Raw genomic sequence first — 20,812 nt, 5'->3', positions numbered from 1 at the left:
TTCCAGGAGGCTGGACCATTGCGAGGTGCTGTCAGAATCTGCCAGTTAAAAAAAAAAAAGAAAAGAAAAAAGAAAGCAAGGAGGCAGTTGAAGGTGACAGTGTTTAATTGCAGCTAGTGCTAGTAACAGTTGACAGCTACAGCACCAGCTCAGCAGTGACTTCAGCTCAGGTCTGTCAGCCTCTGAAGTCTGAATTATATCACTCTTCTTGCACACAAACCCCAGCAGAGGCCAGCAGCAACCCACTGCAGGAGCCGCACCACAGCCTCGGTGCTGAGAGAGACCTTGGTGCTTTGGAGGGAACGCCCAGCTCCTTAAAGGGTCTGGATGATGAGGACATCAAGGCAGTGGAGCGCGTTTGTGTTGTGTCGTGATAGCTCCGGATATCAATTTTCAAAAGAAACATTAAAAACTGCTTAACAAATTCTAAGGATCCTGCAATGCTACTGCTTAGTGGTGTGATCCTGCCTGTGTTTAGCAGTGAAGCAAAGTTGTATCTAGTCTGTGCTCAGACGAGAGTCATTCAGTAACTGGGAAGAGCAAGATGATGCAAGTAGTGTGATAGGCCTTGCTCTTTTCTTGGAATTAGCGGTGCCTTAAGATGTAAGGAGCAAAAAGCCACTGGAGATGCCACTTGTCAACAGAGGCGTGTAATGCTGGACTATCTACAGGCACTCCGTGTCTCCCGCGATGCCGCCTGGCCCCCGTTTTGTCCCCGATGCCCTCATGATCCACCCCCTTCTCCTCGCTGCTCAGTGCAGCAGCCCTTTTCATATTTAAAGATTGTTGCTCCATTTCCTCTTGATCTTACCTAAACTGAAGAAATCGGTTTCTCATACCTTTCCCCTCGTAGGCCATGCCTGACACACTCATCCGGAGTCTCTCTAATTGCTCCATGTGCTTCCCAACACACGATGCAACATGGACACAATTCAGCAGCTGGATTAGTGGCATTTTTAAGGTGCTGGGGTTTCTTTCTCTTTGCTGTCATGTAATTTGCCCATTTCATTGCAGCTGAGCAACAGATCTGAGTTGTGGCTAAGGTCCAAGTACTTGCAGGGAGCTTCTTGGCATGAACGTGTAGGGCTAACCAAACCCAACCCACAGCAAAGTAATTGAATTATTTCATCTAATGAATTCAAGTCTATTGTGACCTGTTTGCCACTTCTACAAGAAGAAAAAGAAGCTGAGTTTGTCAGATGATAAATTATCCATTGCAAATTCATGCATTTTCAGGCCAAAGGGGACCATCAGGCTCATCTTAGTCTGACCTCCTGCGTAACCCAGGCCAGGGCATTTGACCCACCGATTCCTGTGGCAGTAACGTGTGGGTGACCCATTTGCTCAGGGCTCTGTGCAATGCCATTTACCCTGGCCTGAGCCCAGGCTGGAAGCTGGCCTCCCCCCTCCTTTCTCGTGCTCCCCTCTCCAGCGTTGTTTCTCTAAAAGGCAATTACTCCAGCTGCCCACATTCATTAAACCCGACCGAGCGCTGCGGGCCTGGGGCAGCAAAGCAGCCTCTGTCTCCTGCGGTTAAGGAAGGGCCGTAGCCAGAGGCAGCAGCAGCTGGTTTTCATTTTCCGCAGTAGCATTCCTGACTCGAGGAGAGGCTGGGGGGGGAGGGCAGACGCACACCACGGATCTACCAGACTCTCTCAGGGCTGAACCGAGAGTCGCTTCCCGCATCCCAAACTGCTGCTCGGGCCGGGATGTTTGCTGCTCCCGGCGAAACCTCGAGCCTGGGTGAGGGCTGGCTAGTGGGTGGCACGGCATGGCAGCCTGGCCCGGGGGCTTGCCGCCGTCCCCCCAGCACGGCTACCTCAGCGGGCTGTCGGGGGACGCAGGGGGCTGAGTGGGATGGAGTGTGGCCAGGCCACCGGTGCATCGCCCCGGCCGGGAGGCAGCTCTCAGCACGGCGGTCTCAGCCTTTGCTGTGCTGCTTTAGCTAGAGCATTGAGTGTATTCCTACACGAGGACACGGATACAGCCTTGTTTATTGGTTTTGTTTTGGATTTAAATGCCCAATCAATTAGCTCTCGGGAGAGAGGCTTTTGTGGTTAGCTCCCCGGGTGTTATTGATGGGGCTTGTCACTGCGCAGCGTCTCTGCTTGCTCTCGAGAGGGGCTTTTGTGCAGGTCCCCAGAGGGAAACGCGCTAACAAGCAGGGCACGGCTCTCGGTCCCTCCGAACGCGGGGTCCCGCGGCGGACGCGAATGGAGACCGAGCTGCTGGAGTCTGCTGAAAGCCGTGACTTAGGCTCGCGCTTCCCTGGGCTGTCGGTGAGGATAACGGTGGTTAACGTGGTGCTGCTGGATAAGCAGCGCTACGCAGAGCCAGGCTGAGTGCCCAGCTCACGGGCTTTCACAGCGGCGCTGCAGGCCTGGGGAAACAGGAGAAGCCGGGTGCAATGCTTGAAGATGACCTGCCTCCATCTCTAGATACCTGGTTAACAGCAGGCAGCCAAGGCCCCGAGGTTCAACATGAGGCACTAACCATGGAAAGAAGCTGCTGCGGGCCACAGCGACCCATCTCTCCTCGCAGACCCCTCGCTCCCGCAGGGCCTGGCTCCCCGCTCTTGGCTCTTCGACCCTGGGGCCTGGCTGTCAGCGCACGGCGCCGAGGAGCCTCACCTGGTACCGATGCCCCAGCAGGGCATTGCCCTCCCGCTCACCTAACGGGAGCAGCTGCGCGGGGCCCTGCCCGCCCATCCCACCGCCTCCAGGTGTGGGCACTTACTCCCCAGGGCAAAAGGGCTTCAGGGAGCCAGAGCAGAGGTTTCTTATTGTGGAACCAGACGCCTTTGCTGGGGGTGGGTCGGAGAGCGGCAGCGCTGTGCTGGCTCCTGTCGCGTTAACGGGCGAGCGCCGTGTCGGGGGACCGGCCCGGGGCCCCTCCCCGGCTGCGGTGCGGCTGCAGCGCCGAGCACCGCGGGCCGGGAGGAAGAGGAGGAGGAGGAGGAGGAGGAGGCAGGGCCGCTGCCGGCCGCGGCTGACATCAGCCGCGGGGAGGGGCCTGCCCGCGAGTTTCTTGGCTCGGCGCATCACTTCCTCGCCGCTGCCGTCGTCCGGTGCCCGGGGCCGGGCTGCCGCCCATGGCGCGCCCGCCCGCCGCCCACAGCCCCCGCGCCGCCCGCCGGCTCCACTCGAGGTGAGCGGGGCCGGGGGGGGGGAGCGGAGCCGCGGAGCCCCGGGCGCGGCGGCCGGCGGGGAGGGAGGGAGGGAGGGAGGCGGCGGCTCCCCGCGGCCGCGCCGGCGCCCGGCTGCTGCGGTCCGGGGGGCCGGGGCTGGGGCTGGGGCCGCGCTGGGCAGTCGCACGGGCGGCTCTTGGCCGCACTGCAGAGACTCTAAGTCTCAGCTTCCAACCCGGGCGCTGCACGAATTCGGGAAGGCTGGGGAAAACGTCTACACCGCCACCGGGTGCAGGAGCTTCGGGCTCTCTTGCCTCTTCTCCTGTTTTAAGAAAAACTCTGGTGAAGTGGAGTCAGTCTGAGGCCTTGCGGCGTCGCTTGGAGCAGTCGTATTTACACCGCTTCTCCTTGTCACGTTTTATTTTCCTCCTGGTAATGAGATGTGGGGGCAATGCGGTGTCTGGAGTGAAGGGGGGACGTCTGAACTGCCTGCAGCATGGTGGCTTTTCGTCGGCTCTGCGTGCCTCGCAGTAATCCGTGAACGGCAGCTAGCAGGTTGTCTAGTTCTAGTGGGTATTGGTTCATTAGGACAGCAGGTGTTTCTCGTTTTTGTCGTGCTGTATAGCAGCTCCTGGGAAAACGGAGAGAGGACGCACAGTTAAAAGGGTTGGTCTGCCCACCCTGGCAGAGCTGCGGAGAAGTACACGGGCTTTTGAGCAGATTTAATCCTTTTCTTTTCTTTTTCCTTTTCCTTGAAAACTTTCTGGGGAATAAACTTTGGTCCTTCTTATAAAATAAATCCTACTGGGGGGCTTCATACCTCTAACGTGTGCCCTGCTAACAGCTGCTACGTGAAGGCAGGCTGGAAGGGAAAGGGTGAAGGTCCAGCTGAGGCTGGCCGGCTGCTAAAATTTCCAGCGTTGCTTTTCAGATTTGCTCTACAGGCCTCGAAAATACGTGGAAATGGAGCCTCCCTGTCTTTACTGCACTGGAGCTTAAGTTTCTCCTTGAACCTCACTTGTATCCCTATGTAGAAACCTCCAGCTCGAGGCAATTGGCGGTCAAGCCCAGGCAGCAGGCCCAGCCGGGGCACTTGCAGAAGCTCAGGCGCTTCTGGCCCTTCGGGTGCTAAAGCCCGTGGTGACCAGCAGCGAAGTCTTCCTTGGTGTGGTTTATTGCAGCAGCAGAGGTGTAAGGACTGCGGAAAGGAGCCCTGTGGCTCGCTGGGTGGGCGGGCAGCCCCGGACCTCTTCTCTGGGGAGGGAGGGGAGATAAACTGCCTCAAGGAAGGAGATGGAGTGGAAGAAAGCGTGTCTCAAAGATGCAGTGAAGCAGAAGTGTCTGCTCACTTGACTGCATCCCTTGGTATTTCCCTGTATCCAACCGACCCTAAGCAGAGGCATCTGTGCTGCTGTTGGGCTGCCAGAAGATGCCCTGGGTGCTGACTTCGCCAAACCCTTTTGTTTCACAGACACCCAAGTCGGGAGTGACTCTGCTATAGCAACAGTACGTGGTATGCGTTCTCGCAAAGGTTTCTGCGCAGCTCTTTGGCCCTCACTAACCTTGCTGGTGCCATTTGTATCATCGCTTTTGGTGCGGCACGAGCATTAATCCAGGGGAGACAGGCTGGAAGTACAGGGCTTGGGAGGTGTCTGCGCAGCCGTGCCTGTCTCCAGGGCTGGCCGGTCCGCGTTGCCAGCGCCTGGTGTTGCGCTTGGGCTCTCTGGCAGAGCTCGTCGGAAAGGTCAAGCTCCGTGATTGCATCCACAAGCTCGAGCTGAGCAAGTATCGCACAAGCCTGTGCTGGCAGGCAGAGCTCTATTTTTCTTTCCATGGGGTTTTTGATCTGGTACTGATTTAAATACGTTCAGCTCAGCTGTGTGAGGCATCTGAGGGCTTTGGGTTGACAGCATCTGGGCTGCAAGGCCCGTGTGATCCTGGCTTGCAGCGGGTGCCCTGCTCTTCTGCACTGCTGCACAGCGCTCGTGCTCTTGCGCTGCCCGGCACCGGGTCCATCGAACGATTGCCCCGGGCCGCGGTTCCTGCAAGCGTGTGCAGCAAACTCGTGGTGGGGGCAAGTCCACCGGTGTCCACGGACCTCCGCTGGATTTGCCCTTTGCTTTTAAAAGGCGACTCTGGAGATCGCTAAGCCTGGGAGCGAGGAATGGGCACGTTCTGGGAGAGCATCGCAGCGCTGCCTTGACATCACGGGTCTGATTGATCCCCCGCAGAAAGGACAGTAGATAATGCGTCAGTCGGACCAGAATTGCGTCAATCAGCCATGGAAACTCCTCCGAGAGCACATCTTGTTCCTCCTGTCCCTTGGCCTCTGTTTCTCTTTCCTTTCTTTGTCTCCTCTGGCAGCGCTACGTATTTTCAATAGATCAGTTGGCTTTTATAGTGTTTACTAACTTCTCCTGATTGTGGCATAAACAGTCTCAGGCTTGCTCATTAATGCCGCTGTAGCGGGTGCCTGACCTGAATGAGGGTCGGGTAATTACAGCGCGCGCTCGGAGCACCGTGGGCTTTTGTGGGGAAGGCAACTTTTCCACCCTCCGATGGCAAACTGAGATGCAGGAATTGTTGGCCTTCTCGTGCAGAAGGCAGTGAGAGGGGGTGTAATTGAGCACGGGGGTCGAGACAGGATAAACCTGGAGCTGCAAGGCGAGATGGGAAGGAGTGATACGGATAGCAGGGTATTCGTCACGGGGGTGGTCTGCCTTCTGGAGTGGCTCGCGTTGGTTTAGTGCAATTGCTCACCATGAAATAGTCTGATCATTTTCCAGATACTGGTAGTTGTAAAGTAAACTTGCAAAACTTGAAAAGAATGGACTTTATATTATGTTGAAAGGAGTGTTGTGTTTTCTTTAATCAAGAGAAAAGGGATGTCGTGTGTGGCAGTATTACTTTCTATTAAGATACAATTAAATACCACCTCTTAGAAAGAAGACAAATATTTTCTCTCTGCCTACCACAGAGGTGAAAATCAGCACCGCCAGCAGATCTAGTTCGTGTTGTTCATTGGGAATTTCACGGGAAGAGCCGGTGTATGAGCCTTCTGCTGATAACTGCCGGCTCTGTGCTACCTTGGGCTCGATTTGCGCAGCAGCATGGTGACAAGGGGCTTTTTGTGTCTACAAATCTGCCGAGCCTAAAGGTGGGAGAGCTGGTGGCTCGCAGGAGGCCCGATTACTTTGTCCCGTAGAACCGGGAAGAGGCTCAGGTGATGGGAATCCTTTGAATTTCCAGAAATACCTCTGATCTACTGTGACGGGAGCTATTGCAGGCTCTGGAAATAGCTTTGTGCTAGCCCGTTTGGTTGCTGTGCTGCAGCTACGTGGCTCAGGAGAGGCTCCGCAGCTCATCCGAGCAGCTGGCTGAGCGCGCGGCTGGTTCCTCTGCCCGGAGGCCGTCCAGGCTGCTGCAGCCGCGCTGCAAAGCGCCCGAGGCCGTGCCGCAGCCGGGCTGGCGGGGAGCGAGGCTGCGCCGGGAGCTCGCGCGGCTGCCTGGGCGCCGATTCCCGCGGGAGGGCCGGGTGGGTGAACGGGAAGCAGCTACTTGCATGCTTCTGCCTTATAAAAACACATGACGCTGGAGCAGATGAAAGCTGTTGTGTGAGCAGGACCTCCGTGGAGAATACGGTGTTTGCGTGGGTTGAAGCTGTTCAAGCTTGCAGGCTATTTTACCTGCTGTTTGCGTCTTTGAATCCTGGCAGGTTTCCCACTGTCCCCCTATTCTGATCTTCCAAACTGGCACAGCTCTTCCCTTCTCTCCTCCAGGTAAGGATCTTCCCCGCTGAAAATAGCAGCGTTACGAGAGGTGTGATTGAACGCGGCCGTCCTGGATGAGCGGCTTTGCAAAGTGTGGGCTGGTTGAAGCATCGCGGGGAAGATGTCTCTTGTGCCAGCAGAAAGCTAGCAGTGACCCCTTTTTTGCCTCTCTATAGGTTGTACTTGAAGCTGTTTGATTATTACATTTGAGAATATTATTTTAGATGTTTCTTAAAAAAATTGAAATCTTTCTTCTGTAGGCCTACGCGATCTATCTCCTTTAGGCAGAAGGATGTGAAAAAACGGGACAAACATCTCTAAAATAGCTGTGCTGCATAATAGGTGGCCTAAGCAAGAATTATATGAGAGCTTAGCATGCAGTGTTGGTTTTGTTGACATCTGTTTTGGGACATTTTGAATAACTTGCTCGTAGTCTCGACATTTGTGAGTAATGTGGTCATCCCCAGAGCAAGCCAAGCAGAACGCTTCATCACCGCCGCGGTGGGCGAGGGGACCAAAGCTCAAGCTTTGGCCTGGGAATCAGTTTCTGGCTTTATTCCAGGTTCCCCAGGACCTCGGGCATCCCACTGAGTTCTTCTGGGTCTCACGGGGGGGCACGTGGGGAGCGCAGCTCTTTCCCTTCTCCCCCGGTCTCTGCTGTCAACTGGCCGTCGTGCGTTTTGGGGAGGGGGTTTATCTTGCCCCTGTGCAGCGCCTAGCGCAGCGTGAGCTTCATCTTAGCTCGGACCTCTAGGTGCGGCTGCAATGCAAACGGTTGTCTTGGGAGTTGTATGTTTGTGCGCGTGTAAGTCCAATTAATGTGATAAACTGTTTTTTTTGCCTGTGCTGGCTTAGCTGGTTTGCACTTAGGTAACTCAAGGTAGGGCCGACATCCTGCTCGGTGCGTCTCGTCCCCCGGGGCGGGAGCTGTCCCGCCGGAGTCTTTATCCTCAAATGCTTCCCGTGGTACAAGGGGTTCATGCCAAACAGACGAGGAGGGGAACTCGGTGCCTTTTGCTAGCTGCTCTCCTGTTGCATCGGCTGCTAGATACCTTCTCCCCTGGGGAAGAGCTCGTAGCCAGCAAGGCAGAAGGGTCCCGGTCTGGAAAGGGCTCCTAAAATCAGGAGATGGGACCTGGGCTGGAACAGGCTTGAGGGCAGAGGAGGTTTTGGTGTCCTCGGAGTCTGTGGTGGCCCCGCACCGAGGAGCCCCTTCCCCGGGGTCGCGGTTGGGTGCTGGTGCCCAGGAGCGGTGGTTTGGTTGCCTCCGAGTGACCCAGCCTGGCTGCTGCTGGGCCGGGTCCTGTCGCAGCCTCGCTGGCCGGTGCTGCCTTGTGCCACGAGAGTTGTCTTGTGTGTAATGAATTTCTGCCGTCCTGGCGGATGCAGGTCACTAGGGATCTGTTCCTTTTATTTTTGAAGGGAATTAGGGAGCAGTGCCTCTTGCATCAAGGAAGGAAAACCATGTAAGAAGGCTCAGAAGTGGATTTATTTAAAAATTCCTCTGTGGTCATTCCTCTCTTCAGCTCTCCATAGCTGAACTGTGACTGCGCTGGTGATGACAGCAGAGACTCGGGAGGTGATGGGAGACTGGAAACACCTGGGTGAAGGGATGGGAACTGGTGGCACAGCTTTGTGCTCCCTTCCTCCCGGTCGGTGAGGAGCATCCCAGATGATCTTGCCGCTTCGGCCCTCCAGCAGCCCCGGTGCCTTGTCCTGGTGCCGGGCTCCCAGCACAGACCGCAGCCCCCAGCCTGTCCCGTGTTTCTCGCTTGCTCGCGGCCGCACGTCTTGCTGGCCGGGGGTCCGGGTCCGTCTCGGGCTCTGGTCACCGGGGACCCCTTCCAGTGCTCCCGCCTCCTCTCCGGCAGGTCTGGCCTCCAGTCACCAGGGAACATAAACTCGCTGTTTTTCTTGTCCTGGTGTAGTGAGCTTTCTGCTGTTTGTTTTGCGCATTCGCACTTTAGGTGATGCCCAACTCGCGTTCAGCCCTGCTCTAGGAGCAGGTTTCAGCTCCGCCAGGTTTTCTGCTGCAAGAAGCTGGCAGCAGTGGGTTTCCCGGAGGGGAAGGATGCATTTTATTTAACCCTTGATGCTGTTTTGCTCTAAGAGCAAATTTGTCTCAAAATTGCTGCCCGAGTATACCTCGTTTCCCCCTTCCCCAGGCAGCCCTGCTGCCAGAAGTCAAAGCCACTTCCCTGATTAAAAAAAAACCCACACTGAGCAAAAACGAGACAAAAATACCTCCCGCCTCGGGGCGTCCTGGCCACGGAGCCCGACCGCAGCGCGGGGCTGTGGAGCCCTGGGCCGGGGCTATTTATGTATTACTGGTGGGAAAGCTTTCCATCGACTGAGGTTTTCTGTCCTTTAAGATACTTTTAATTAAAATCTTATTTGACAGATCTGATTTGCTAACTGGCTTAGGTTCAACTTGTATGCATGGGCTCCTTTTCCCTGCTGCAAGCTGAAGAAAGGAGACATGCTCTCGTTGGAAGGCTGCTTGCATTTTAAGTCACATCTGTCTGTTGTTTAACGTAGTAAGTCAGAAGAATGTATACAAAAAAAAACCTACAACCAGAAAAATACCCCCCTCCCCGGTCGGTGTTAGTCCCTGGTGCACAGAGGTGGAAGGGGACCCCGGCGCGGGGCTCGCGCGCGCGGCAGCTCCTCGAACGATGCACAGCAAAGTTATGCAACTGGCTAGGGAAGGAAGTGAAAAATCACCATTACGGTGCAGTTTCAAGGGCAGTATTAAATAAGCAAGTTGCATTGCAACCCGTGCTTAACCAATGTCTCCCAGGATGAGACGCCAGGGCTGGGGGAGGCCCGGCAGCGGTGGTGGCCACTGCTCGTGCCGAGAGTGGGGCAGACGCGGGCTCTTCCCGGGGCTGAGCCTTTGGGGCGCGGGGTGGGTGGCCGTACCCCGATACCCAGTGTAACGGCCTGATCCTGCAAGTGCCTCGTGCTCATCAGTCCCGTGAGAACCTGGGAAAGAAGGAGAAGTGTTTGCCAAGGCAGATCCTTGATGTCCAGTAGTTCTTCCTTATTTCAGTGGAAGCAATAAATAGTCCTCTACGGCACCCTGGACTTCGGAGCAGTAACGCAGACCCTGGGAGGATGGTTTGGTGATCAGATAGTAGCACCGTCTTCCACCTTCGGAGCAGAAATAAATAGCTCACATCTTCTTGCCGTTCCATGTTTTCCCTCCCTGAGAGGATTTTGCCCAAAGACGCCGGGCACGGGAACCGTGGGCCTTTCCTCCCCGGCTCTGAGGTTACAAATGATGTTTTGACAGGAGCTCGATCTGCTCTCATGGGTCGGTAGCTCTGCGGCTGCCGAACCTGAAGGAACTTCACACTCCTCCTCGCCTCGTCTCCGCTCCTGCTCTTCTGCTACCTTTGCGTTCGGGTCCTCGGTGGCAGCCGCGTTGGTGGTGTGGCTCTTCTGTAGACGTTTGGGATGTTTCAGCTTCAGGTGCTGCAGGAGGAAGTTTAAGAAAATGGGCTAAAAATGGGGGAAAGCACTGATGCTCAGACTAGTCCATGTAACAGCTCAGCGTAGCAGCCGTTTCGCGCTGAGCCCTGGCGTTTTGCCTTGGAAGCTCCCTCTGACAACGCGCGGGCAGACCCTGGCCCATCCGCTGGTGCACGTGCCGGTCACTCTGAGCCGTGGTGAGTCGGGGTCTGGCCGTGCTCCTGGGAGCATCTCGGAGCCCGTGTTGTGCTGGACCCAGCCCCATTTCCCTCCTGCGACCGGGTGCCGGGGAAGCCCCGTCCCGGGGCCACGTGGTGCTCGCTGCAGCCGGGGGGGCTTGCAAGGCTTGCGGCAGCTCCAACAGGGTTGTCCTGCTCCACGACGGATGGCCAGGAGGTCCCGGTGTTCAGCGGAGGTCCTCCACGTGTTGGTTTTAAAAGAGCTGCCCTGGTCTGTGAGAGATTGCGGGTAAAGTGGAGGGGCTTGCTGTGCCCAGTTACTTTTTGAGGTTCTTGTTTCCGTGGCGTCCTCCAGCCCCTGCGATGCTGCAGACCAGCCCGTGTCTCCTCCCCGGCGTGACGTGCCGGTTTTGGCCACGGCGGTGGCTTCTCGGGTGCGCGTCGCGGTGGGGTTGGCCGCTCGGCCCTGGCAGCTGCTTGAGGGCAGGGTTTGGAGAGCAGTGAGGGTTGACTCCAGCCTGAGTTATTTCTGGAGTTAGATGGCCGGAGAGAAACACGGGATGAGGCTGTGTCCGGCGGTCCCAACAAAACGCTCGTGTCCGTCGCTGCGTATCCCGAACCTTTCTCTCTCACGGGGCGGCTGCCAGGCGCGGTCCCCACGTGAGCTTAAGTGCGGGTTGCTGGCTACGTCCAAAGTGAACATGCGGGAACCGAATTCCCTTGCTCTGGCGCCCTGGATGAGCGGTTGTCTTGGCCGTAGGGAAGATGGAGAGGGGGGAAATGCCTGTCCGACTCCTCTCCCCTGCCGCCCAGGCAGGACGCCTTGGGGTTGGGTGCAGTGCTTTGGGGAAGAGGAGCTGTCTGCAACACGAAGGCAGGAGCATAACCCACCAGTGACTAAAACAAAAACACCCAGCACCAGAAGCAGCCCGTGCTTCTCTTTCCTTTCTAACGAGCCCTCCTGGTCCAGGAGAGGAGCAGCTCGGTCAGGAAGCCACGGGCCGTTCAACGGGGACGCGGAAAGCACGGCCTGGTGCCTGTAAGGAGTTAACGTTGGACTGAGATCCTTGGAAATACCCGTGTTTTTCTCCGCTGTTCTGGAAGAAAGCGAAAACTCAAGTTGCAAAGTGCACGCTTCCTTCAGTGAGCGATTCTTTGGCACCCGTGGCTTTGGGCAGGGGTTGCCCGAGGCTAGTGCGGCACGCGGAGAGAAGACATAAATACATATATATACACACATATACAGGAGAGAAAAGTAGCAGGTCACAACATGTGATTGGAATTAAAACACGCAGCAGTGGAGCTGTGTTGCGGAGGGTGTGACTGCTCCCGAGAGGCTCTTGCAGGGCTGTTTGTGCCGTGCAAACGCAGCCGCTCCGCGATGCCCCGGGTTGGCACAGACAGGCTTCTCCGGCACGCAAAATCCGCGTGGAAGCGGTGTCTTCCCTGTGTGTTGCCCCCTCCGCAGCCCGCCACGCGTTCAGGTAAGGAGCTGTCTCGTCTCGTCCCCGCAGTCGCTGCTCTCGGGCTCCCGAAGCGCTCGGTGCTCGGCGCAGGCTGCTCTCCTTCCGCGGCTGCTCTCTGCTCGAGGAAGACGTCTCTGCGCGGGAGCCGCGACCTCCTGGAGACGTGCGTTATTCAGGAGCCGGTACACGATGAGCTGTGATGTGGGCTTGTGTGCGGCCCTGATGCTACGTCCTCCCTTCTCCTTCCCCCGGCTGAGGGGAAGGGGGAGCCGTGAATCCCCTCCGTGCTGCACGACAGCCTGCGTTTCTATATGAAGCTCTTGCACCGAGGCTGCAAACAAGGGACTAATGTAAAATAGGTGGGTGGAGAAGTCTCCATGATCCGTTCCTCATCCTTCTGCCATCCTACCTGTGTGTTTCCATCGGGCAGTGATAAACGACAGGGCATTAAACCTTTGGCATCATCCTCTCAACATGCACGGTGACAAATATCTGCCATGGGGGTGGCAGCAGAAAAGACGAGGAGGAGAAGGAAACATGGGGGTGGAACAGGAACTGGAACTTAAAGCCATGGAGGACATGGCTTCAAGGAGCTCAATTTGGAAAGGGGAAACCCTTCCCGAAGGAAAGCAGGTTCTGGGTCTAACCTAGCAGGCACGGCTATGGGGGAGGTACGGCCGTCGGCCAGCTGTTTGCACCACGGTTGAGTTGTGCTGACGTTGTGGCGCTGGAGCAAAGCCTCGTCCGGTGCTGTGCCCCAGGGTGAGGGAGAACTTGTCTCCAAGCACTTGCACGCTTGATACAGAAGTTCAGAGCAGCGGTGCCAAGCGTTTCCAGAGCAGGTGTTACCGATGGAGCTAAGCTAGGACAGAAGTGCTAAAAACTCTGGAAAATGCGGTGGAGGACGAAGCTTTCGTGATCCTCTGGAAGGCGTGAAACCAGCTTGCAGGATGCTGGAGCTCCACGGTTTTCCGCGGAGCTAGCAGACACCCGATGCAGACGGTGCTAGACAGCGGGTCTGTTCTCCTGGGATTAGCGAGACGGTGTAATTCCAACCTTGCGTGCAAACGGTGTTGCTGCGCGGTGGTGGCCTCGCCTGCTCCTGGGAGTCCTGCCACACTTTGATTTATGGGCTTGCAGATTAAGCATATGGCACGTATAGATTTTTCCATAATGCCATAAAGAAACAAAAAGCTGCTTTCTAAGCACCCTCGCAAACCTTACTTGGGTCCCGTGTTGCTCTGATTTAGTGGGGGAAACCCGAGTGCTCGCGGTTGGTGGAGGGTTGCTGGTGAAGGCCAGGAGCCCCTGCGCGGCCGCTGCGTGCCGGCTGGGCTGGGCTGGAGGTGTGACTTGGAGCGGCTCTGCCTCTGCGTGGGGATGTCCGTGCCCGGATCCCCTCGGTGCCTCGCGCTGCCGCGGTCCTGGTGGGATGGAGGTGGACAAGGAACCGCGCAAGTCTCAGGCAGGTTTGCTGCCTTTCTGTCGAGTCCGGTTTTGCACAGAGGAGCTGCAGAGCTGCATTTAGAGAAGCCGGCTCAGGCTGCCGAGGTGCCCTGGCTGATCTCGGAGCTCTCGGGGTCCCCTGTTTCCCATTGGGTTTTTTCTTCTTTTTTAAGACATGGATTTTTGTTTCAGATGTTCTCGTTCGGATGTTTAAGATGTATGTGGACTTTGTTTTTAAGATGTGGAATATCTTTTCTCCTTCAGCCCGGCCACCAGCCCTGCCCCCTGCTTTCAGGCACCACGCCATCAGCTTGCCCTCGTGGCTTTCCTGCTTCGGACGTAAAGCCTGAAAAAGGAAATTGCTGCTTTGGGGGGATTCGCTGGGGCTTGATCAGTTCCTACCAGTTGCTCTTTGGCGAATACTGTAGGAGCGTGAAGGAGGGTCGGGTTCGTGCTCTTTTTGACACTGATATCTCGTCCAGACCCCGTTGAAGTGCGAGCGTTGGTGCTGCTGAGGGCTGCGGATGCCCCGGGGTGAGCTGTGCTCATCACTCGCCGTTTCCCTGAACCGCAGCCGAGGTGGTGCAGAAGTGGGGATCCGCGGGGCGGGTGATCGAGTAGATCCCGCAGCCTCTCCTGGTGTGAAGTTCTTGGCCTGGGGCTGAAGGGAAGCAGGTGAGACAAGAAGGGAGCAGAACCGAATTGGCTGCGGGTTGCTGAGAAGTCGGTGGAAGAACCTTGGCGTGAGCGGTGCCGTCGCTGCCTTTCGCCCCGTGGGGCGGCGATGGGAGCTGGTGGTTCCCGAGCCCGGACGGGGAGTGCGCACGGCCCCCCGACCGCTGCAGTCGGGCCGATGCAAGAGAGGTTCAGGATGAGACCGTCCACGTGGAGGGGGACCGGGCAGCGGGGCGGGTGGCTGGGACAGGCGGAGGGGGCTTCCTCCGTCCCGCCGGCGTTAGCCGTACCGCGGCTCCCCGCGTCGGTGCGACTTGGCGGCATCTCTGCAGCGTGCGGTGGTTTTCCTGCTGCAGGTCCCCGCTGCGAGGCGAGAGCAGCTTGGCAGCCTGAGAGAGGAAGGAGAAGGGGGGCTGCAGCTGAAGGGGTTTCCAGGCAGCTCGAAATGAGAAAAGGCTTGGGCCTCAGGCGTCTGTGTTTCTGGGAAAACAAGACTTAACTTGGCTTCAGAAAAGCAATCTGGGGGTGGAGGAAAGGAAATCTCATCAGGGCCCTCAGCCCGTGCAGTTGCGCAGCACAACTGGAGCAGCTTTGCTGGGTGGAGTTTGTCAAGCTGGGCTCGACCAGGGCAGGAGTCGGGGCTTGCTCTGCTGCCAAAACCGCCTTGCAGCTGGGTTCCCAGCCTGCACGCGGACTCTCTCAAGCCCTCACTAGCACCGCTTGTGTTGCCGTTCCCCTGTGGTCCTTGAGGCCTCATCCCTGGGTGCGATGAAGAGGATGGGCGGTGCCTCGTCCCGTCCGGGGCGTGCAGGGGGGCAGCTGGGCCCCGTGGGTGCTGGCCGATCGGCCCGTGGTGGGTCTGCAGGGGCGGGCGTGTGGGACCGCAGCTGGGCTGCAGTGGAGAAGAGGGGCCTGAGTTTGAGCATCTCCCTCCTTTGAAGTGAGGAAGCGAGACATAAACCCCAAACTAGAATCCAGCCACTTCCCGTGACAGATCTGGTGTGAATGCAGCCTTGTGTGCTGGTGGGTGAAAGCAGTAAGTAAAACAGGTAATAAGTAAATCAGCTGTCTTCGTTGTATGGCTGCTGAGGAGCCAACTGCTCATAAACTTATTTGTTTTTCTGCTGTGTATCATAATTATAACACGCTGTGTTTTATAGCAGGAGCGATGCGCTGATTTAAATCACAGCATATATTTTAGTGAAAGGACGTGTTGACCTAATCGCCAGACTAACGTTATAATGAAAAGCCGTTCAGACTGCGTGTCCTCTGTTGCCCTCTGGGTTCTGGAAGCGACTGAAGGAAATAGTACTTCACTTCTGGTGAAATCATCCCAAGAGCGCCGTTTCAGTACAACGCGACAGATTGATTTCATTGAAGGCACTTGCGTTGCGCAAGAGAGCAGATCTCTCCTAGACGTCGGGGAGTTTTCCCCCTTGGGCTGAAATCATCACTGAGTTCACTTTAAGTATCCTCGGTGGCAAAATACAAATGCTTCAAAACTTGGCCCGTTGCAAACGCAGGGCTGGCTTCTCTGTGCAGCGGGTTTCCAATGTTGGAAGTGCTCTGCTGACCGTGGTCTGAGGGTAGGGAGTGGGACAGGCTCTTGCAGCACAGAGGCTGGGCATCCTCCTTCGTGTCTCCGGAGGAGGAGAGCGTCCTCGCCTGTGAGTACTGTTAATCCACCAGCATTTGGCGAGTTAGCCCTGCTGCTATGTTCCTTTGGCTCCAAGGGCAGCTGTTGTCAGTGTTATACCCTGCTGATGATCCGTGCGAAGAGGTGGTTGCTCCTGCTCTTCAGAAGCTTTGATTCTCGCTCTTGAAAGTCAGCTCTCCTGCACAGGCTTGTTCCTAGGCATCCTGATCAGTTCACGCGTTTTAACAGATTTAGAAAATCTGAGAGTCAGAACATGGTTTAATGAATTAATTTTCAAATTGGTATGTCCTTAATCATCGTTTTCTCTGACTCCGGGAAGCGTTTACACCTCATAATTTAAGCGCTTTGGAAGTGCTAACCAGGACCTGCTGGAATTCGCGTTTGCACCTTAATCTGATCTTGGCTTTCTGAACCACTGCAAGTTAATTACTTTGCGTCACGGTCCTTCGATATTTGAATAATTTTGGAGCACAAAAGCTTGAGCTTGTGCTCACAGTCTTTTAAAAGTTTAGCTCCTCAGACAGCACAGACCAGTTATGCTGTATTCGCTGTTCTTGCCGTGGAGTGAGCTGTGTTTGTGGGAAGGATTCGGTACGTGGATTCAGGTTGATAATTACCAGTGTATAATTTTATTGAGGGCTCAGACCTTGCAGGTGTAGAGCAGGGTCCTAGAGATCGTGAGTATCTTAAGCTTGTGGCACTGGGGATGTCTCTCTGGGCAGGGTTTGATCTTCAGCGACAGCATCGCTGGAGGCTGGTCGGTTTGCTCTAAGATCTGCGTTTCTGTAGAAAAGCGGCAACGTTGCCGAGTGCCCAAGTCTGCAGAGACCGGGACTTTGAAGGTGCTGAGCTCTCATCCGACACGCGGCTGTTGCGTGCCCTGCGCCCCTTCCCGTGCACAGTGCTGCTGTTCACGCCAGGCTGTTGAGACTCCTCTGCTCCGTGGAGGCATCCCTGGGGAAGCTGCTGCTCGTCGGTGCCAGCCGGGGAGAGGCGAGGTAGGTCCTCTGGAGCCGTGTCTGCGTGCGTGCCCGCGGCCGGGCGCTGCCTCCCCCTCCCGAGGCTGCCGTGAACCCGGGCAGGAGCCGGGGCTGTTCCCACCGCAGCGGTTTTCCAGCGAAGCTGCTGCTGCTGCGCTCTTCCCGTGATGCCACCGCTCCGCCACCGCCTCGGGAGAGCTCGCCGCGGCCGTGCTGCCGTGTGCCTTGCCACTCCGAGGAGTTGCATCCCGCTCTTTGCCGGGCCTCCTCATCTTTATTCTTTCCCTTTTTTGTCGTGATCCCCCTCTGTCGTGAGCAGTTCGCTCAGCACTTGCCCGGGGAGGGTCCGACAGAGGCTCCAGGAGCCCGGGCTCCTGGCTGCTTTTCCGTTCCCTACAGGCAAGTTGGGTCCTGATGAATTTTAGCTTCCTTTTTGCAAGGTGTGGAGAACAGCTACCCTCGCACCGCTGCAAGGTATTCTGTGGTCCCAGGTTGATGCGGCTCTGCACACGCCAGCGCAGCTTCACAAAATGCCGCTAAACCAGCGCGTAGCTCCCGTCCGCCCTCAGCTCTGCCCGTCCCCATGAGCCGAAGCCGCGGAGGAGGTCATCCCGCGTGGCCCGAGGCCGAGGGGAGGGTCGCGCGCCGGCTGTGCGAGCAGGGGCTGCTGGGCGACTTCTGCCTCCAGGCAAAACGTGGGGAGTTTGCGTTTGGGTTTCTGACAATGACGCAGCCGCTGGAGCCACTCTGAATTGAAACGGGGTCTTACTCAGCTCTGCTAATAAGAGGGTAAATGCAGCTAAATACAGCTGTTGTCCTCGCTGTCATTTGGTATTTATTAGCAAATATGCAGTCGAATTGAATCCCTTGTAAGTGCTCTGCAGCTAATGGTAGATAGCAATTAACTGAAATGAGTACTGTCGAGCGCTGACGCTGCCAGCAGTGAGAAGAGGAGGAGATTTGGAGCCCGCGCAGAGCCAGCGGCTTCCAGACCCCCCTGTAATTTTCCCCTCTGGGTTCTCTGTTTCGTGCCCTTATCAAAAGACTGCAGTGAAAATCACTTTTCTATCACCGCTATCTCATGTGCTTCACAAGATGGGAAAGCAACAGGCCCAGGCAGCTGGAGCCCGTTTTGGAGCTAGGAGGGACTGGGTGCAGCATCCGTTGTTTCATCTTTGGCCGTTTCTCCCCAAATAAAATAGGTTTTGTTTCCTTGCCCTCACCGCGAAGGTGGAGCATAGGTGAGCCTGGCCCGGGGGTGCTGCTCTCCGTTGCCTGGGGATGGCAACTCGTCTGGGGAGTCGTCTGACTGAGTGTTTTCATTAGTGCCCTCACCAAGTTGCAAGCTCGTACACTTAGGAGCTAGCAATAAGTCTTTCTTCTCCGAGATGGGAGCAAGCGAGACGGGGGGAGGCACGGGTGGGTTTGCCAAGAGGACGGGAGCCTCCAGCCCGCGCTGAGCAAAACCTGAGCTCCGGCTGTCGTGTCCCACTCGTGGCTCAGATTCCTTGTTTTTTTTGCATGCGCAGGAGCTGTGCAAAGGCTGGGAAAGGAAATTACTGAGGGGGTGTAATTCCCTTTCCCAGCCTGATTTTAAGGATGTGCTGACAGTTAATTTTTTTTAATTCATGTTTAATTAGTTAAGCCAGTGAATATGCATTTATGCTGAGTACCTGGTAAATCTGATCTCTTTTTGATTAGAAAAGAATGTTTCATTGCCCCCATTGCCAGTGCTCTGAAATTACATTTATTTTCATATAAAATTCAATCAGACTGCAAGTATGGTGCTAAAATCTGTTGCATCATTAATTCATACTAATAGAAGCAAATTTCAGACTAAGACTCTTTACTACTGTCACTTTTTTTCCTCCTGACTATCCATCTACCAGTTCATTTATTTTATTTGTGACTTAGACCTGCAGCAGCTCTGGTCTGGAATGAGTTTTGCAACGGAGCCCCGGGTACCAACCAAATACTTCTAAATGCGTTGTTAAAATGGGGCAGTTTCCCCTCGCGGGCGAGAAGAGGTTCTCTTGGCGTGTGAGCTTGGCCGTGTCCTCGGTACGTGAGTTTTCTTCCCTCCTGGAAGAGCTGCTACAGTGTTTTAAGCAGACCCTCTCTCGAGACGTGACATTTTCTGCGTAGCCGGCTGCAGGGTAAGTGCTGGGAACGAGACGGTCCAAGCAAGGCACGGGGGAAAGGGAGGGCTCAAATAAGAAGGGTTTATTGCCGAACGCTGTCCAGTGGTCTCTGTTTCTGCCAGCGAGCCTGCTTGGCGTGGATGCGGGGCTGACGAGCCGACCTGCGAGGGGGACGTAGCTTCGTGCATCTCCGGCGTCCGGCCGTGTCCCCTCGGCTGCACGTGCTGCTGCGGCCCCGGGCTTCAGGCCAGGCCGCGGCCCAAGACCTTGCCGAGTAGTTCTTGGCCGGAGGAAGCCTGCGCTGTTGTTTCCCGGGCTAGCAGGGAGCGAAAAAGGCGGCAATGTCCATACCATGCTACGTGCTCGGTACGTTTGGCCAGGGAGCCACAGACATGGGGAGGGGGGTGAGGTCTGGGAGATCTGACTGTAGCTCCAAGCGCTCGAGCACACGCTGTGAGCAGCATCCCCCCGGGGACCTATAGCATCACAGAAGTCCTAATTATAGTGCTGTTTTGACAGCAGTCATGGTAATCATTGTTAATGGCATTGATAACACCTTGAGCTGCTTGCTGCGTTTCTCTCTTGGCAGCGTTCGCAGCATCCCGGCACTCCTGGGACCCTTATTGCCTTCTGTATATTGCTGTGTTGCATGAAAACATTTGCTGCTTTAGAGTCCTTGCGTGTGGCCTGTGTACCTTCTGTTAGGGAATGTTTTTGCTCTGCAGCTCTTCCAGCTAGCTTGCGAGGCAGGCAAAAAGCAACGCGTGTGATATCTCATCGTTAGCTGTTATCTGACAGTGATGGATGACCCTGGGAAAACTTGTTAAAGGCAATATCTATTCTTCCTGTTTCTCTCTGTTCTTTCTGCCTTCAGCTCCGTTATCCTTCAAAGAAGCTGCTGAGGAGGAGGGAGGGTGGGTGGGCAAGTAAGTTGCTGCCTTGGAAGGTGACACTCGGGGTTCCCAGCTCTGCACTGGCTCGAGGAAGGGACAACTTGGTGCCTGTCACCGTATGGCGGAAGGTCATCCCTCTGCTGCCTTGGGGAAGCGTCGGGAAGCAACACCCGTTCCCGACTGTGAGACTCACAGCTGTCACGTTGATGGGCGCCAAGCAGTCTGCCAGCGCTGTGCCACTCGCTCGCTCCCGTGGCAGGATGCTGCGCAGATTGCCTGACTCGCGTGTGGCCAAACACTGGGTTTATATTTGGCCTCTTACTGCTTTTAATAAGTTTGTTCTTTTTGTTGTTGCTTCTCAACCAACGTATCGCCCTTTCCCTCTTCAGCACCTTTCCCAAAAGGGACTCCAAGTGCTCCGGCAGCCGGGTTCGCTGCTGTCCCGTGGCGTGTGTGTAATCGCAGGGGCTGCGGAGCCGTGGGACCCGCTTGTGCCCCCGGGAGCCGGGCTGGGAGCGCTCGTCTCACCCGCTGCTCCGCGTGCAGTGCTGCTCATTCCTCGGTTGCGGCTCTCTGCGGTTGAGCCTGTCATTGGCCTCTCTACACCTTTATTCCTCCCTGGCCAGAATAGATGCGGTCTGTCATCTCCACGGGTTCAAAAGAAGACATTTTGCTACACGTGGTGTAGTGCTGTTTTGCTCTGGGACTTGATGTGTCTTCTGGGAAGGTGTTGTCGGACCTTCCCTGCTGCTCGTGGCGGACCTGGGGTCTGGGGTGGATGTGACTTTCACCACTACCTGGAGATCCTGCCTGCCTGGAGGGACCTGCAAATCTGAGCAGTCTGCACCCGTTTAGAGCCAGGCTTATGAACGGGGGCTCCTCCAAGGGAGCTTGCCGCCCCCCCGGTATCTTTGTCCAAACCCACAGTCGGGGACGTACCATGCTGTTAGCTGTAAGGTTGAGTGTGTGTTGGGGGAAATGCATTCACAAGCTTCGGTGCCTTA

The 20,812-nt window shown here is 56.2% G+C and overlaps 1 protein-coding gene and 1 long non-coding RNA gene across 6 annotated transcripts in view; one reads left to right on the top strand and one right to left on the bottom strand.

Annotated features, from left to right (window-relative positions):
* Positions 1-1,976: 1,976 nt before the first annotated feature.
* On the bottom strand, positions 1,977-3,002 carry LOC112979937 (uncharacterized). Its single transcript, XR_003258294.2, has 2 exons — positions 2,737-3,002; positions 1,977-2,380 (listed from the first exon to the last, which is right to left on the bottom strand). It is a non-coding gene; the product is annotated as an uncharacterized LOC112979937 (long non-coding RNA).
* GPSM1 (G protein signaling modulator 1) overlaps positions 2,997-20,812 on the top strand; it is a 70,334-nt gene continuing 52,518 nt past the window's right edge. For 4 of the 5 annotated variants that reach the window (XM_064523875.1, XM_064523873.1, XM_064523872.1 and 1 more), the window contains exon 1: positions 2,997-3,147. In XM_064523875.1, the coding sequence (XP_064379945.1) occupies positions 3,092-3,147 (56 nt within the window). In that variant the 5' untranslated portion in view covers positions 2,997-3,091. Of the gene's footprint in view, positions 3,148-11,999; positions 12,035-20,812 lie in introns of those variants that run through there. The other variant, XM_064523874.1, reaches the window with a different exon arrangement.

This window comes from Dromaius novaehollandiae, chromosome 20 (genome assembly GCF_036370855.1).
Source record: "Dromaius novaehollandiae isolate bDroNov1 chromosome 20, bDroNov1.hap1, whole genome shotgun sequence".
Lineage (NCBI taxonomy): Eukaryota > Metazoa > Chordata > Aves > Casuariiformes > Dromaiidae > Dromaius > Dromaius novaehollandiae.
Note: the sequence above shows the minus strand (reverse complement) of the source record. Positions and strands in the feature narration are given on the sequence as shown.